We start from the raw sequence: 18,095 nt of genomic DNA, 5'->3' as shown, positions 1-18,095 counted from the left end.
GCAAACAACCTCCACAACAACACCAGTCGCGACGACAGAAACAAAAACTTCCCCCACAACTTGGGAAACATCAACAACAAGGGCAGAGCAGGGAACAACATCAAGTGGCCCAACCACTTCCACGGTTACCAACAGCTCACATTCAACGATAAATTGAGTTTCTGATTTCATTTTCTGAATTCTTTTTTCTCAACAGAGTCAAGCAGACACGACAACATCGACCGTTTCATCCACATTATCATATCCATCGAGTTTCGTCTCCTCAACGACACCAAGCATAGCAGCAGCGACAACAACAGTCCCAGCCACTACCAGCAGACAAACAACCTCCGCAACAACAACAACGTAAGCTTCGCCCATTAGAACAGCGTCTGCAATGGCAACGCCATCAAAATCAATTTCTTCCATCGACTGACACGGCAAATTCAATCAGGTCAACCACGATGGCAGTTCCCTCGTCAACAACATCTAAAGGCCCCACCACTACCAGCACCACAGAGGAAGCAAATTTAACAACAACATCACCAGCCACGACAGAAAAAACAGCAACACAACAGTCAACCTCTTCGCCAACAACGGAAACGACAAGCGGGGAGCAGGCAACAACACCCACCACAACATCTACGACACAAGTAGAGACAACAACAACAAAATCGATTCCATCGACCACACCATCTGAAGCCGCCTCATCATCGACGCTATGGACGACAACCAAAACAACAACTCCTTTTCCGATTCTTTTTAATTGCACTGTTTCTGGTTCTAGGTCAGGTATGGAGGATAATTTAATTGTCGGATTAATTCGATTTCAATATGACTAACGACAACACGTGCATCTATACGTTCCTACGCATTTCCTTCTTTTTGGGAATGCGAAGCCTGCAGAAATATGTGCACCAATTTGACGTCATCGGGAGGTGTTGTCCAGTCTCCCAACTTCCCCGGTGACTACGGGAATGAGTTCGGATATTGCTTAGTCAGCATAACCGTGCCAGCCGGATGGATGATCCAATTGAAATTCACCACCTTCAATGTGGAGACTAACGTCTGCTCTATTGGTGTAAGCATGAAATCGTCATTTTAATTATTTAATTGATGCCCAGTCCATTACTGTGTTTCATTAATCGGCGTAGTGATAATTCTTGTTTGGTAAACAGCAGGTTTATGTGAGCAATGTATCAAAGTTCAGTGTTCCACGTGCGTAGTGATCCAAATTTTGTTTGACTTCTCAGATTTACGATGAAACCGACCCCTATTTCGGTCTAGATTACGTTGTAGCCGGAAACACAATTCCTGCCCTAGTCCCCGCAACAACCAACTTCATGTACATTTACTTTTTCTGTCAAAGCAGTAGCCCGAAACCCACCAGCGCCGTATACAATTGGCAGGCGACTTTTTCTGTGACGGTAATCTTCATTCGCATGTACAATTCGAGCGATATTTTCTTTCCCTTTCATACATTTTATTTTCTAACCTTAACAGAGCCAAGGGAGTTCTTGTTATGTCTATTATCCATTAGGTAACGCCCATTCGTTCGTTCAAATCATTTGAAATCTCATTTTTAAACGGTTAAAAGATCTAACTTACGACATTTTATTTTTATCTATGGCACGTGTCTGCGGGTTTTATTTACGGACACGAAGGATGCGAAAATATGTGCACCAATGTGACGTCAGGGGGCACCGGTGTTGTCCAGTCTGCCAACTTTCCCGCCGACTACGGGAATAAGGACAGGTATTGCGTTGTCTCTATTATCGTGCCAGCAGGAAAGAAAATCCGGTTGGAATTCACCGCCTTCAATGTGGAGACTAACGTCAGCTCTGTCGATGTAAGCAATGCCGATTCGGCGATTCATACCGATGATATTTGATTGAAACGTTAAAGCCATCATGACGTGTTTGTTCGTGTTGTTTATTTTATGTTTTTCAATTGTATTTTATAACTTGTTTGACGTTTCAGGTTAAAGATGACAAACACATGGATTATTTGTTTGGTGTATCCGGAAGTAAAATTCCTCCAGTATTCACCACAAGATCCAGCATAATGTTTATACAGTTTTATACCCGCAAAAGTACTAAACCCAACGCCGCAACTTATAATTGGCAGGCGACTTACACTGCTGTGTGACGGTCAGACTCAAAACTCCACATTAAAAATGATATCTTGACATTAAACGCCGTTTCTATTTTCTTTATCCTTGAGCAGGAAGATTCAACCAGTACTGTGACTACAACGGAAAAAGCAACAACGACGATAATAACATAAATGCCTTCTCATCTTATGCACCGATGCAAATACCTAAAGCAATCACCTCAAAACTATTGAACAGACAACAAACTTTTCTTTTCTTCAAAGCTATTTTTTTAATGAATTGGCAAAATCAAAATAAATCTATTTAGTCCCTAATTGTTAGCCCTAAGTTAATTCTCTATTAACCACTTATTACTTGGCCAAATCTCTGCTTTATTAAACCACTATAGGCGACAACCTTCCGCTCCCTGCTTCCCCGTCAGATTGTTCTGTTATTGCTGGGCTGACGGTAAATAGAAACGAACGAAAATATTTCTAGGTCTTTCCAATAAGGAATCGATACTTACCCAAAAGAACTTTGATGTGACAGAAAAGAGCTCAATTACGCCAACCTTGTCGTTTATAAGTTTCCCTTCCTTTTCTGTCGTTGTTGCGTCATTAAATGCCATTGCATTGACGTGGTGCCTTGCGTTCGTGCAAGATCTGCTACCCAAGTAGAGTTCAATAAGCTTTATATTTCAGTTATTTGGTCGTTGGAAAGTGTTTCGACTAGAATGGCGAAGTGTCACCCATAAATGTGACTGGTCAAGTGTGCAGGGGGGGATTTTAAACTCACGCGGCCACAATTCAAAAAGGTCGTTGCGTTCCGTTTCTTAATTTCACGATGACGGAACAGGATTTCTATTGAACTCCGCAGTCATATGCAATCCCCCCAGGCTGGTTAGGGCTTGGCCAGTTAAGGCAGAATTCGCAGGCAGGAATCTTAGCTGAAGTGGTCAATAAATGTTGTCCATCGAAGGGATCTTAAAACGTCTTGTGTTAAAGGTTATAGAACGATTTGCATCGTAGCGGTCATAATAAAAAACAAATAAAAAATGTCGGAAAATAATTGGCTGGAAGAAATTGCAAAAGGGGTCGGATTGGCAACGTGGCAATGTGATAGCAGACGGAACGGAAATGGATCGTGGCTGTAAAAAATTCAAGACCTTATTGTGGCTGAAAAATTACCTGAAACTTTGGCTGTAAGCAGTTAAGCACTAAGCAACATATATTTTAACGAAACTTCTTGTAAAAAGTTAAGCATTGTATAAACTATTCTAGAATCTAGTTTACTGAAGATTTGCAGTCTTTGTGGATCAAATGGAGTTGTTCAGTTTCAAAAAAGGTTGTGTCATAGCTGTTGAAGAAGAGTTCAGCAGGGTTGGGATTGGGATCCTTTGTTGGCCTTTTAAAATAGGTCCTTATTGGTCTCAGTAATCTATGGGAATACTCACACAGCTGGTTGACATGGAATACATCAACGTAAAAGTCTGATGGTTGTAAGCTAAGTACGTCAAATTTTCATCATTTGTTTGCTCAATTCTCTGACATTTTAAACAGGTCTTAATCGGGTTTGGTTTTATAATTTTAGAAGTTCCAAAATTCACATGCTGAAAGTCATTTGAAATTTGTGAAACGACAACACCAGTCGCAACGAAAGAAACAACTTTCCCCACAACTTGTGCAACATTTATCATTGCCAAGGGCAGAGCAAACAACAACATCGACTGCCCCAACCACTTCCATGATTACCCTGCCAACAGCTCAGAATTGATTGAGCGTTTAATTGAGTTTCTGATTTCATTTACAGATATCTCAAACATTTGGAAAAAGCGTTATTCTAAAAGTAAGACACATTGGTAGATGTTTAAACATTTTATCTAAACCTTGACTTTTCTTTATAAAAAGTACCATCCGACTGCAAGAAAGTGACCATTGAGCCTTTCGACAAATTCAAATAGAGCGCAGCCACCCAATATCGTTCAGGTGGAATCGCAACTTCCGACACAGGTACTGGACACGCAGTTTGACGACATTAGAAAATGGGTAAATATATTGTTCAGTTTATTCGCTTCTTAAATTTCACGTCTGTGTCTTACAGTTCTAGCCGAGCATTCCACACCGTATTGTGAGTTTCGTCAGATAGTTATTTAATTCATAGCCAAAGTTAAAGAGCATTTTAATTGAAAACGGAATTTCAGAATTAAAGATATCAGATTTTGACTAACCATTTCCAAGCGTTGACAAATAACTGCGACGAAATGATTGCCTGAAAGTGTGCGCCTGTAGCCGACCGTTTTTGGTCGACTACTGTCATACCTGTCATTAATGCTTTCTCTTTGAGCAGTCAGTTAAAGGTAATCAGTCACTCGCCATACGCAAGGTGTTGGCAAACCAATGGTAGACGGGAGGGAGGGTGGTGTCGGTGGAAAGGGGGTGGGGATGCAGTTGCGATGAGGAGATGAGTTAATTAATTACCCGGGCGGAACACAGCCGTGTGCGTCATTCCCACTTGTTTTGGTTTCCATAGAAAACAATGTTAAAGCAGCAGGTTTTAAGCCAAACGAAAACTGCGACAACGGCTGTGGCCTCGTTTCTTTCTTTTTTGCCAACGCGGATCCCTGCTGGTCTGTTTTGGATCCGGTTCGTTTATTGAGTGTCGTCATTGAAACATCTGCATCCGTTTTCAATTGGGCTAGATGTCTTTAAACGAGGACAAATTCGATCCTGGGCACCCCAGACATAGTGAGTTCTATACTTTTTTGTTTATGACCAAGGACAGTGTGAATCAGCACAGGTCCAATCTTGGCCCCAGCATAAATTGGAACACAGATGCTCTATGCAGTCCTGATGATGGGTGTAGTCCCCGGATGGGGGGTGGGGGATGCAGTTGCGAGGAGACAAGTCAATTAATTACCCCAGTGAAACACAGCTACGTGCGTCATTTGCCACCTTTTTTTTTGGTTTCCACAGACATTTTTTGAAAGCAGGTTACCTGCGTCAACGGTTGTGGCCTCGATTTTGTTTTTGGCCAACGTGAGATCCTGGGCTGGTCCTCATTAAAACATCTGCATCCGTTTTCAAGAGGACTAGATGGCTTCAAACTGGGGGGAGAATTGATGACTAATGGGTACTCACGAGCTTATCTTGGCCGGCATCAATGAGAACACAGATGCTCTATGCAGACCTGATGAAGGGTGACGTTGTGGATTCCCTTCTCCTAGCCAGTCAGAAGAAGAAGGGTTGTTATTGTTTTCGACTACGTGTCGCCATTTGGGTTGCCAATTCCTATGAACGTGGCACGAGAGAACCCAACTGTTTCTAACGTCCCTCCTTTTGTCCCGCTTCAATATCGATAGAGAAAAACCGGATCCAGTGGTCGTATAAAAGACGACCCATTCGTCGTTGGATTCATAACCCTCACAATCGTCTAGAAATAGAAAGAAAATGAAGTCCTTTCCTATTGTCGTCCTTTTGGCTGTCGTCGGCCTGGCTGTCGCCGCTACTGGGGTAAGTTGTTTTGACTAAATTTCTGTTTCTACTTTGATAATTGGCCTGTCTTTGCGCAAAACAGTTGGCCCCACCGCCTGGACCTCCAAAACCCCCTGGACACCCTGCTAAGAAGACAACCACCACGTCCACTGAGAGAACGACAACCACTTTAAAGCCTGTCACAACGACAACTCTCAAACCGAAAACGACAACAACAACAGCAAAGAAAACCACCGCGACGACTCCGTCCAGCAAGACGACGACAACTGTCAGACCCACAACCACAAAACCAGCCACGACGAAAGCCCAACCAACAAGCGTCAAGACAACAACGTCAGTCAAAACAACCGTTGGAACGACTCGGGTTTCTAAAACGACGACATCCTCGTTGAACCCAACCGCTGCCACAACATCGAGCAGCAGCACGTCCAGCCCAAAGCCAACCACCTCCACAACAACAACAACATCGACGACAAGGCCAAGTTCTACCACATTCAAATCAACCACGCAGCAGCCGACCACGACAACCGTCTCACCTACCGCGACCTGCACTACGGTAGCTCTCACCGCAATATCTGAATCACGTAAATCAATTGTCGTCTAATAATCAGTCACGCCTAATATTGCGATTGTCATTTCACTATCTCAATTTTCGATTTTCAGCCTGCGGGACTTGTACGATACTGACGCCAACGAGCGGGACTATCGAGTCTCTCAACTTCCCCAAAGACTACGGGGTTTACTTGCTGAAGACCTCGTACATCAACTGCCTCTACACGATCAACGCCTCGCCGGGCAGTAAAATTAAACTGACATTCAGCAAATTCATCGTGGACAACAATAATGATTTTGTCACTGCAAGTTGATTCATTTTCAGACTATTTTTCCTATAATTTGGGTCCTGCATTTGTTGAAGCGTGATATTTTGTATCTCTTATAGGTTTATGACGGAATGGCTCCGAACGGAACGATTCTAGCGGATTCTCTCACCGGCTACGTCCTCCCCCCTGCTCCGTTTACGACTGTAACGAATAACCAAATGGCAGTCGTTTTCGAAACGGATAAAAATAATGTCGGTCTACCGCTCAATTTGAGGCCCGCCGGTTGGCAGGCGAATTACACGATAGTGCCGATAAGCGCAGAGACAACAACAACAACCAAAGTCCCAGAGACGACCACCAGCCAGCCAACAACCTCCACAACAACTTCGACTGCTGTTCCGTCAACAACACCAACGACTAGCGCAGCGACAACAACCTCTACAACAACCTCGACTGTCGTTCCATCAACAACGACTAGCGCAGAGACAACAACCTCGACTGCTGTTCCGCCAACAACACCAACGACTAGCGCAGAGACAACAACCAAAGTCACCACCACTACCATCCCAGAGCAAACAACCACCACAACAGCAACAACATCGTCGACACGGCCAAGTCCTACTACCACGGTCAACCCAACGGCCCAATCAACCACGACTACCGTCCCACCTACCGCGACCTGTACTGCGGTAGCTACTACCACAGTCTCGCAATCACGTACAATTATTTTCGTGAATTTAGTGTTTCAAAAACAATTTGATTTTCATTTTCTTCCATTTCCATTGGGGCGCAGCTTGCGGGACTTGTGCGATGCTGACGCCAGTCAGCGGGACCATCCAGTCTCTTCATTTCCCCGAAGACTATGGCGTCTACTCTCCTAATACTTCGACCATCAACTGCCTTTACACGATCAATACCTCACCGGGCTGGAAAATACGACTGACATTCACCACGTTCGTCGTGGAACAAAAATTTGACCTTATCGCTGCATGTTGATTGATTCTCATTCAGATTTGGTTGGGGTCTGTTTGGTTTGCTAAGTGATATTGGTATCTCTTATAGGTTTATGACGGAGTTCCTCCGAACGGAACGATTCTAGCGAACTCTCTCACCGGCTACGTCCTCCCCCCTGCTCCGTTTACGACTGTAACGAATAATCAAATGGCACTCACTTTCAAGACGGATTCAAATAATAACGCTATGCCACTCAATTTGAAGCCCGCCAAATGGCAGGCGACGTTCACGGTAGTGCCGGCAAGCACAGAGCAAACAACAACCTCAACTGCCTTTCCGTCAACAACACCAACGACTAGCGCAGAGACAACAACCAACCAGCCAACAGCCTCCACAACAACCTCGACTGCCTTTCCGTCAACAACACCAACGAATAGCGCAGAGACAACAACCAACCAGCCAACAACCTCCACAACAACCTCGACTGCTGTTCCGTCAACAACACCAACGACTGGCGCAGAGACGACCACCAGCCAGCCAACAACCTCCACAACATTGCCGACACTGCCAAGTTCTACCATATTCAAATCAACCACGCAGCAGTCGACCACGACTACCGCCTCACCTGTGACCTGCACTACTGTAGCTCTTACCACAGCCTCTGAATCACGTATAATCTTATTCGTGAATTTTCTTTTCAAAAACAATTTGACTTTCATTTTCTCAATTTTGATTGGAGCACAGCCTGCGGGACTTGTACGATGCTGACGCCAACCAGCGGGACTATCGAGTCTCTCAACTTCCCCAAAGACTACGGGGTTTACTTGCTGAAGACCTCGTACATCAACTGCCTCTACACGATCAACGCCTCGCCAGGCAGTAAAATTAAACTGACATTCATCAATAAATTCGTCGTGGAGAAGGATAAAGACTTAATCACTGCAAGTTGATTCAATCTTTTTTTTTTGAGGGGGGGGGGGGGTATTTTGGGGCTGTGTTTCTTTGATCTTAAAGTGACATTCCGTATCTTTTCTAGGTCTACGACGGATTGCCTGCAAACGGAACGATTCTAGCGGCAAATCTCACCGGCTACGTCCTTCCCTCTGCTCCGTTGACAACTGTCCGGACTAATCAAATGGCGGTCATTTTCAATACGGATAAAAATAATAATTTTGTGCCGATCAATTTAATTCCTGCCAGTTGGCAGGCGCAATTCACGGTAGGACCGTAATAAAAGCAGCACCCAAGTTGACTTCATTCACGGCTGGCCGTCAAATTCTCTTGGCCTTTTGGAAAAATGTTTGATTGTGTGTTACCATTTAGACTATCGACGAATCAGTTGGGAGAAACAAAATGGAACAATTATCTGTCATATAACAATGCGCGCATCATTGGTGAGAGTCCTTTTCGATCTCAACGAAATGTAGTCATTTTATTATTTTTAATGGCGGGGAAAATCATTAAACATTGCTCAGCAGCGCCTAAGGGCCCCTTAATGGCTCTGCATTGCTTTTAAACATTGATGTGCAGCTTCCCAACGGTTCTCAAGTATTGAAATAAATAGAAAAGTAGAGAATCTACAATTTTCATTTGCTGTTTAGAATGTTGAAGGATTTCCAGCTGTTTCATTATTAATTAGCAAGTTTTACAAACGATAAAGATTTATTGATTGATTATTTGATTGACGAATGACTAAATGGCTGAAAAATGCAAAACGGGTCGGATATAGGCAAAATGGCAACATGCGAGCAGACAAATGTTGAAACCAAAATGCGGAATGGAATTTTCGCTCCTATTTTCCTTTGTCCAGACTCCGGAATGAATAATTGAGGAAAGTAAGGTCTACTAAAATTAAATTTGAAATCTAAATAAATAATCTAAATTTCTAAAAGAAAACAATAATTGCTCCCAACTAATTTTTTAGTGAATTAAAATTTAACAGAGACCCACGGCGACAACGAGCATCCTGCCCTGCCCGCGGTGGTTCAACCAAACCCAAACTGAACAAATTGTTGGCTGAATGCGAAACCCTTTCAGGTAACGCAACTTGTCGTTCTCGATAATTCCGAATTCATAATTCATTGCCCATGGCTGGGTTTTTTGAATTTCACATCAATTAATACGTTTGAATCTTATTGTTTGATTTTAATTAGAAGAGTCTTAACAGGCTCAAATGAATTGTATGTAATTGCATTTGATTTTATTTCATTACTTACTATTTTCAGTAATAGTTTCCGAAACTGTCCAGCTCCAAAAGGGAACAGATGGAAAAAACGATCGACGTCCCTTACCGGAACACCTGCAACTCCGTCTGTTCATCTGGATTGCAAAGGCCCTGCAGTTGCGTGCACACCGTCCCAGGCAGGCAGGTAGTTGTTGCATGGGGTGTTTTACCTACAGTCGTCGCATCCACCCGCTTTGAACACGCAGCAAACGGGCAACCCTCCGTAAGGGAATCGGAACACTTGTGGAACAAGGACGGGAATTTGACTACGTGTCACGACTTGTATAGCCCAAAACGGGTGGCGAGATTTGCAGCTGCGTTGTCCGGTTTCGTTGGAATCGATCGAAAAACCGGCGCCATTCAAATTATCCATATAGAAAAACGCGGCGAGTGTATAAAACACGACCCATTTCGACGTTGGATTCATAACCCTCCACATCTCCTAAATAGAAAATGAAACTCTTTTTTCTGGCTGTTGTCTGCCTGGTTGTCGCTACGGTAAGTTGTTTGATTATTTCTCATTTTAGTTGCATTATGTTCCATGTCTCTTTTTAAAATTAAAATAATGTGGTGCATTATTATTTTATTTACGCACAAAACAGGAGGCCCAAACCTCTAAGAAACCAACAACTGCAAAGACAACAACACCGACCGCCAAGACAACTGCGAGGATAACAACCTCGTCGGTTAAATCTACTACAAAATCCAAGACAACCGTTAAGCCAATTACCACGACAAAATCCAAGACAACGACCACGAAGCCCGTCACCTCGAAGAAAACCGTCAAACCCTCCAGCAGAACCACCGTTAGAACTACGTCCACTAAACCTGCCACGACGACAACAACAGCCAAACGGACAACTGCCAAGACAACAACGTCAGTCAAAACAACCGCCAGGACGACAACATCCCTTAAGCCGACGACAACGTCGAGGACAACAACCGTCAAGAAAACTTCCAGTCCGAGACCAACAACGGCAAAGCCATCAACGGTTTTGACGACTAAACCAACAACAACAACGAAGAAAACAACCTCCACAACCACACCAGCCGCGACGACAGAAACAATACCCCAGTCAACAACTCTCCCCACAACTTGGGCTGAGAAAACAACAACTGCATCGACTGCCCCAACCACTTCTACAGTAACCACAGCTCAGAATCGATTGGACGATAAATTGAGTTTCTAATTTCATTTTCTGAATTCTTTTTTCTCAGCAGAGTCAAGCGGACACGACAACGTCGACCGTTTCATCCACATCATCATATCCATCGAGTTTCGTCTCCTCAACAACACCAACCACCCCCGCAACAACAACAACGTAAGCTTTGCCAATTATAACAAAAACGTCTGTAAAGGCAACTCAATTAAAATCAATTTCTTTCACGACCAGCTCAAGCACGACGGCAGAGACAACGACAGTTTCCTTATCAACAACAACAAAAGACCCCACCCCTACCAGCACAGAGGAAGTAAATTTAACAAGTTCAACTTCACTAGCCACGAAAGAAGAAACAACAACACTGTCAACCTCTTCACCAACAACGGAAATGACAAACGGGGAGCAGGCAACAACATCGAGTACAACATCTACGACACAAGTGGAGACAACAACAACAACATCAATTCCATCGACCACAGCACCAACTGAAGTCGCCTCATCATCGACGCTGTCGACAACAACAAAAACAACTCCAACTCCTTCCGGGCCGATTCTTTTAAATTGCACTGTTTATGATCCAGGTATGTCGCATAATTTGATTGTCGGATTAATTCGATTTCAATATGACTAACGTTAACACGTGAATCTACACGTGACTACATATTTTTTGGTTTGCAAACGCCAAGCCTGTGGAAATGTGTGCACCAATGTGACGTCATCGGGCACCGGTGTCGTCCAGTCTCCCAACTTCCCCGGCGACTACGGCAATAAGGACAGGGCTTGCGTTGTCATCATCACCGCGCCAGTAGGTTGGATGATCCAATTGAAATTCACCACCTTCAATTTGGAGACTGATGTAGCCTATGTTGATGTAGGGAAAATAAATCGAATTTCAGCGTTCGATGCTGCAGTAAATTTGGTTTGTCTTCTCAGGTTCACGATGATTCCGTGTATCTATTGTCCGCTACAACCGGCAACACAATTCCTGCCCTAGTCCCCGCAACCATCAACAAAATGTACATCACTTTTCAGTGTTCCGCCAGTACTAAACCCAGCACCGCCATATACAATTGGCAGGCGACTTTCTCTGTGACGGTAAATTTCATTTTGCATCAACATTCCTTCTGCGATATTTTTATAATTTCAGACCTTTCATTTTCTGGCCTCGATAGAGCCAAGGGAGTTCTTGTTCCGTTGATGATCCAGGTAACGCCCATTCATTCGATGGACTGATTAGAATTTCAATTTCACTTTTCAAACGGTTAAAATTATGTGCTATAAAAGCAACGAAATAATTTTATTTTGTCTATTATTGGTCACGTGAAACTACGCGTCTGCGAATTTCATATGCGGACGCGAAGCGTGCGGGAATATGTGCACCAACGTGACGTCAGCGGGCACTGGTGTTGTCCAGTCTCCCAACTTCCCCGGCGACTACGGCGCGGGGGAAGAGTACAGGGGTTGCGCTGTCACCATTGTCGTCCCAGCAAAAAAGAAGATCCAGTTGAAATTCACCACCTTCAATTTGGAGTTTGACAATGCCAAGATTAAGGTTAATTCAGTTTGTTTTTATTGAAATGCTAAGCCCAAAAATGATAGCCCCCCCCCTTTACTGTACTTCATATTTATTTTTATTTTAATCTTCTTGGTGGAATGATCGCATAACTTTTTGTTTAACTTCACTCAGGTTTACGACAAAACCACGACTTATTTGAACTTTGTAACCGGAAGTACAATTCCTGCAGTAGTCATCACAACAGCCAACATCATGTACATTGTGTTTGATATGTATTCCAGCACTAAACCCACCACCGCAACGTACAATTGGCAGGCGACTTACACTGCTGTGTGACGGTATGAATTATGACTTTAAACGCGGTTATTCCATTGTCCATTTATTCTTGAGCAGGTGAAGATGCAACAAGTACAACACCTCGGCTGACTACAATGAAAACAACTACCACCAAATAAATTCCTTTGCTTCCCAGGTATTATGATGCAATAGAAACTATTGGAACGAACTATTAATTAGCCGGAATAATTCAAAATGCCTGCAGTAGCAGCAATAACAATTGAAAACAGGCGCATACAGCGCTCATATCAAAAGATTTCCAGTTGTTTTATTATCAAGGAGAAAATAAAAATTCAATTTGATCTATCCGAATCAATTTTAGCTGAATATACTTTCTCTATATTAAATGACTTGCGACTTATAAAACGCAACCATCACGCTTCCAGCTAGCCGTCCGCCCTTCCAGTTGTAACGCCGATGTCACGCCAAGGGTTCATCGTCATTCAAAAATAGAATTTTGTTTCTGATGGGATGGGAGGTCGTCGGTGAAATGACTTTGTTGTTGCTAACGGAATTATTTCAAATTTCAGTCGTTGGAAGATGATGTGATGGATGTGGTGCTGACTGACCAACTTGTGTGTTCATTTCAGACAACGAAATACGTCAGCTGTGGAGTTTCAATTGACGTGGACGGTTGGATCGAATTCAACCTCTTTGACACATCAACGTTAGAGGTAATAAGGTCCACCACATTCCGGTTCCAATCGCTAATTTTATTTAACTTGTACTTGTTTTTTTTTCTACATCAGGTTCATGCCCGCCATAAACCCGTTCCAGCAAGGGATCAAACAATTCTTGGGTTCAACCGATTGGATGGATTCCTATTATAGCTCTGCCCAATTCTTTTGGTGGCCTGGCCACTTTTCGCTGGCGGAATTGCAGGTGCAGGTGCTGCAAGTGTCAAGAAGTTGGTTCAGGCTCCCTCATCGTCGCGGAGTAGTCCCTAGGATGGCAGGCGAACTGGTTAAATGTTGGATAAAATATTTTGATTCAAATGCGATGTTAACCATGTGTGTTGTGTTTTGCTATAATTATAGAATTATTTTGCTACTAATCGGCTAATCGCTGCTTTGTTTGTGTCTTCTTTGTTCTTCCACGGTGACGGAAACTAGAAACATAAATTTTGCATCTGTGAAATAAATACGTAGTATTTCTTGTTTTAAAATTTATATCTAATTGCTTATAAAAAAACATCTAACTTTTCGACAGACACCGCAAAAAAGGCATTAAATAAAAAAAGCAAAATGATTTTCAACAGAAATAAGTAGTCTGGCAACGCCTAGCAGAAGACGTTAAGAAATCCCTTATAAGCATGGTCGAAGCATGGCTGCTCGAACTCGAAGTGAAGCGAAGCGTCATTTGAAGTTGAAGTGGGTAAATTGTTTAGAGATAATTCCAAAAACAAAGTTGAAAAGCAGTGAATTGTCATAAACAAATAGAAAATGTCGGAAAATAATTGGCTGGAAGAAATTGCAAAACGGGTCTGATTGGCAACGTGGCAATGTGATAGCAGACGGAACGGAAATGGATTGTGATTTGTGACTGTTAAAAATTCAAGATCTTATATCAAGGATCTCCAATCTCCCAAAGACAAATTATGGCGCCGAAAAGAACGAAGCAACTTAATTTCTACAATAAAGAAAAATAGATTCTATAGATGTGTAGAAGAACAGAGGAAAGTGAGGCAACATTTATTCAATTGAAACTCTTTGGAGAAAAGCAAAGCCTTTTTTTCGGTAAATTTTCCATCTTCCTACTCCTTGGAGAACATTGACTCATTCCGTTTCAAAAATGGTTGTGTCTGTTGGTGAAATGGACTAGAAGCGTAGGGGCATTGGGTGGAAATAAAGTAGGCCTACTAGGAATTTCTGCTACTATTTGATGTATAGCTGATATGGTAAGTCTGAGAATGTTGTAGGCTATATGTACATACAGGTTTAATCATTTTCCATTTTCTTGCTCATTTCTAGGACGTGTCAAACATACCTTTATTTTAGGATTTGAAATGTTTGTCAGTTTGCGGAATTTAAGAGGTTAAACTCCACTTCACTCAGTATCAGTTGATGGTCACCGCTAATGCTGCTACAGATTGAACTGGATGATGTACCTTATTCCGTCCTGTGTGACAATATTGGGGACTGAATCTAAAATAGTTTCCCACCTCCTGGGAGTGAGAACTTGAAGACTCTTTATTGACACCAAAAAGCAGCCACAAGTAAATTTTCTCACTTTTTGTTAGAATTTAAAAAAAAAAACAGATTCCTGTAACATTTTAGTGTCCTGTTTTCACATGGATTGGGATGAGTATTGCATAAGATACAACAGGAATCCAATGAAAAGGACAACAGCTTTGTTACTACGAGATACAGCCACCTCAAACATTTGGCAAAAGCCTTATTCTAAAAGTAAGACATGTTGATAGATTTTTTATCGTTTTATCTAAACATTGACTCTGTGTTTCTCTTTTTACACTTTCCTAAAAAAAAAAGTTTCATCCGACTGCAAGAAAGGGACCATTGAGCCGTTCGACAAATTCAAATAGAGCGCAGCCACCCAATATCGTTCAGGTGGAATCGCAATTTCCGACACAGCTGCTGGACACTCAGTTTGACGTCTTGCTCACCGTATTGTAAATATCGCCAGATAGTTTATTTGATTCATTTTCAAAGAGTAAAAGAGCCAAACATTTGAGATAGTGCATCCTTTCGATTGAAAACGGAATTAAAGAATTAAAGAAAACAGATTTTGACTAACCATTTTCTGTTAATGCCAATAAAGCAGCCACAGGTAAATGTTTTAAATTTGTTAAAAAACGTTTTTAATCACGCCGTTGAAGAAGTTTTGTTTAAAAAGAAAAAAAACCTTAAATTCGTTAATTGTGTACGACACATTGATATAGATTTACAAGATTTGTATCTAAACCTCGACTCTCTTTTTGTGTGAATCGTCTGAAACTTTCATGTGACACCTTTCGATTACTCTTTCAAAATCAGTTTCATCCGACTGCAATAGATAAGGAGGGACCGTTCAGCCTTGTGACAACTTCAATCAAACAGAGCGAATACTATCAAATGTCGTCCAGGAGGAGTAGGAACTTCCGACTCAGTTGGACGTAGAGTGCATAGGTAAATCATTTTTTCAGTCTAAAATTCGCTTTTTAAAATTTCTCATATAGCCATTGTGTCGCTTCGAATTAAAACAAGCCGAGCTATCATTTAACGATCGAATTGTAATGATCGCCAGGTATATTTGATTTGATTCATTATCTAGAGAAAAGAGCCAAACCTTTGACTTCAATCCCCATTATTTTCAAATAGCCTTCGTCCTTCAAATGGCTCTAATATTGATCCCTTTATTGTTTCCGTTGTGTCAATCATTTCATTGTCTTTCCCTTTATTTGTTTTAGTGAAATTCCCATGTTGGGGCTGAGATAGTGTGGCGCCAGTGGCTGCCGATTTCTGGTGGCTCAACGGGTCCACTGATGAAATGGAAATAACAACTTATTATGGCCCAAACGCTTTCCGCCGACCTGCCACTTGCCGTTGGGGGGAAATGATACGCTGCAATTATATCGACAAGTTCGTCCCCTTTTTGATCTATGGACCAACTGTTAATATTGAGGTAAATTTTATTTGAGATTTGTTTCTACAAATGTGTTTTCTATTACAAAGATGACACCAAGGAAGATTGGAAGGGCTTTGTGTATTAACCAGGGTGGATTGGGACTACGTTTTAGCTGTCGTTTATTATCTCATGCCGGACAACATTAGAATAGAAATAATAGGCTTTCAACATGCAATGCAATGAAAAAGACAAGAGCTGAAATACCTACGAGATACGGACATAGTGCGAGCCCAATTTTGAAATTTGACGTCGGTCTCGAATGACTTGATTAGAACCTGTCAAGCCTATGTGTAGGTTGGATTAAACTTTAGATTCTACGAATTGAAGACGAAATTAAAGAAAAAAGGGAATTTAACTAACCGTTTTCAAGTGGGTTGACCAAATCAATGCGACAAAATGATCCGATTGTAGAAGACTAGAAGTATGCGGCTGTAACCGACCGATTTGTGTCGACTACTGTCGTAATTGTCATTCGTTTGGTTCGATCGGCAAGTTTAAACCAGAGGGTGGTGTCGGGAGGGGGTAGGAGCTCATTAATCACCCTAGCGGAAAACAGACGCGTGCGTCATTTTTTCACCAACAATGTGAAGCGAGTTTTGATAGAAGAAAAACAACTGCGAGAACTCAACACTTGTGGATTTTTTTTCCTGGTCAGCGGCAAAGGGAATCAGCGGTTTATCTTGGCCGGCCAACAACATAAACGCAGATGGTCATCGCAGACCTCATGTTGGGTGTTGTTTGTCGTTGTGGATTCCCTTGTCCACCAATCAGAACAAGAGTTTGTCCTTTTTTCTGGCTACGTGTCGCCATTTGGGTTGCCAATTCCTGTCAACCTGGGACGACAACTGTTTCTAACGTCCCTCATTTTTTTCCACTTTCAATCGATGCTGGGAGTGGATAAAGGACTATCCATTTCGCTTTAGGATTCATAACCCTTCAACTCGGCAGTAGAAAATGAAGTTGTTTCCAATTCTCTTCCTTTTGGCTGTCGCTGCCGGGGTAAGTTGATTAAATATTTCTCCGTTTTTGGTTTTAATATTTAACCTCTGGCGCTAACTTCTATTTCCGAAATAGGAGGCCCTTGGCGAAATCTGCAATTCCCAGAAAACCCCAACCAAGTTGATAGCGAGAAGGACCTGGCCCAGTCAAATTGCCACGACGACAACGACGGCCAAACCAACAACCGTAAACCCATCGACGACGACAGCACCAACTACTGCCACAACTACAACCACAACAACAACCACCATGGCCACAACAACAACTCCTTTGCCGATTCTTTTTGAGTGCTATGTTGAAGATCCAGGTAATTAACATTATTCGATCGTCCTAAAAAATTTAAAGGTTGAAACGACTAAATGAATCGAAATCTCTCTCGTTTCAATTGAATCACGAATCTGCACGCCTCTACAAATCCATTGCGGGAGCGAAGCGTGTGGAACTATGTGCACCAATGTGACGTCGGCGGGAGGTGTTGTCCAGTCTGGCAACTTCCCCGGCGACTACGGGAATTGGGACGGAAATTGCGGAGTCACCATAACCACGCCAGCCGGATGGATGATCCAATTGAACTTCACCACCTTCAATTTGGAGACTGACAAAGCCAATGTCTATGTAAGGGAAAATTTCGAATTTCAGTGTTGGATGATTCAGTCATCTTAATTTTGTTTGAATTGTCAGGTGTTCGCTGACTCAGTTTATCTATTGCCTTATACAACCGGCAACACAATTCCCGCCCTAGTCCCCACAACAACCGACGCAATGGAAGTCGGCTTTCTAATTGGTACCAGTAGTAAACCCAGCAACGCCATATACAATTGGCAGGCAACTTTTTCTGTCTCGGTAAATTTCATTTCATAAATTGCATTAACTATTCTCCCGATAAGTTTCTAGTT

General features: G+C 42.5%; 2 protein-coding genes and 1 long non-coding RNA gene across 5 annotated transcripts in view; 2 read left to right on the top strand and 1 right to left on the bottom strand.

Moving 5' to 3' along the window:
* The window catches only part of LOC124345738 (CUB and sushi domain-containing protein 2-like), a 36,959-nt gene that overhangs the window by 9,367 nt on the left and 9,497 nt on the right, over positions 1 to 18,095 (top strand). For all 3 annotated transcript variants that reach the window (XR_006919792.1, XM_046798326.1, XM_046798327.1), the window contains exons 5-10: positions 11,215 to 11,305; positions 11,411 to 11,595; positions 11,658 to 11,819; positions 11,897 to 11,930; positions 17,633 to 17,814; positions 17,881 to 18,042. Coding sequence is in view for 2 of the 3 variants with exons in the window: in XM_046798326.1 (XP_046654282.1) it covers positions 11,215 to 11,305; positions 11,411 to 11,595; positions 11,658 to 11,819; positions 11,897 to 11,930; positions 17,633 to 17,814; positions 17,881 to 18,042 (816 nt within the window). In the remaining variant the exon portion in view is untranslated. The remainder of the gene's footprint in view (positions 1 to 11,214; positions 11,306 to 11,410; positions 11,596 to 11,657; positions 11,820 to 11,896; positions 11,931 to 17,632; positions 17,815 to 17,880; positions 18,043 to 18,095) is intronic.
* On the bottom strand, positions 1,284 to 18,026 carry LOC124350813. Its single transcript, XR_006921120.1, has 4 exons — positions 17,988 to 18,026; positions 17,258 to 17,259; positions 10,466 to 10,472; positions 1,284 to 1,339 (listed from the first exon to the last, which is right to left on the bottom strand). It is a non-coding gene; the product is annotated as an uncharacterized LOC124350813 (long non-coding RNA).
* Positions 1,946 to 18,095, top strand: part of LOC124344966 (mucin-3A-like) — a 322,367-nt gene continuing 306,217 nt past the window's right edge. The window contains exons 1-4 of the transcript XR_006919791.1: positions 1,946 to 1,959; positions 4,110 to 4,116; positions 5,430 to 5,580; positions 6,674 to 6,725. The gene's annotated coding sequence lies outside the window, so the exon portion shown is untranslated. Of the gene's footprint in view, positions 1,960 to 4,109; positions 4,117 to 5,429; positions 5,581 to 6,673 lie in introns of the transcript that reaches the window.

The sequence above is a fragment of the Daphnia pulicaria genome, chromosome 1, assembly GCF_021234035.1.
Source record: "Daphnia pulicaria isolate SC F1-1A chromosome 1, SC_F0-13Bv2, whole genome shotgun sequence".
In the NCBI taxonomy this organism is placed as follows: Eukaryota; Metazoa; Arthropoda; class Branchiopoda; order Diplostraca; family Daphniidae; genus Daphnia; species Daphnia pulicaria.
Note: the sequence above shows the minus strand (reverse complement) of the source record. Positions and strands in the feature narration are given on the sequence as shown.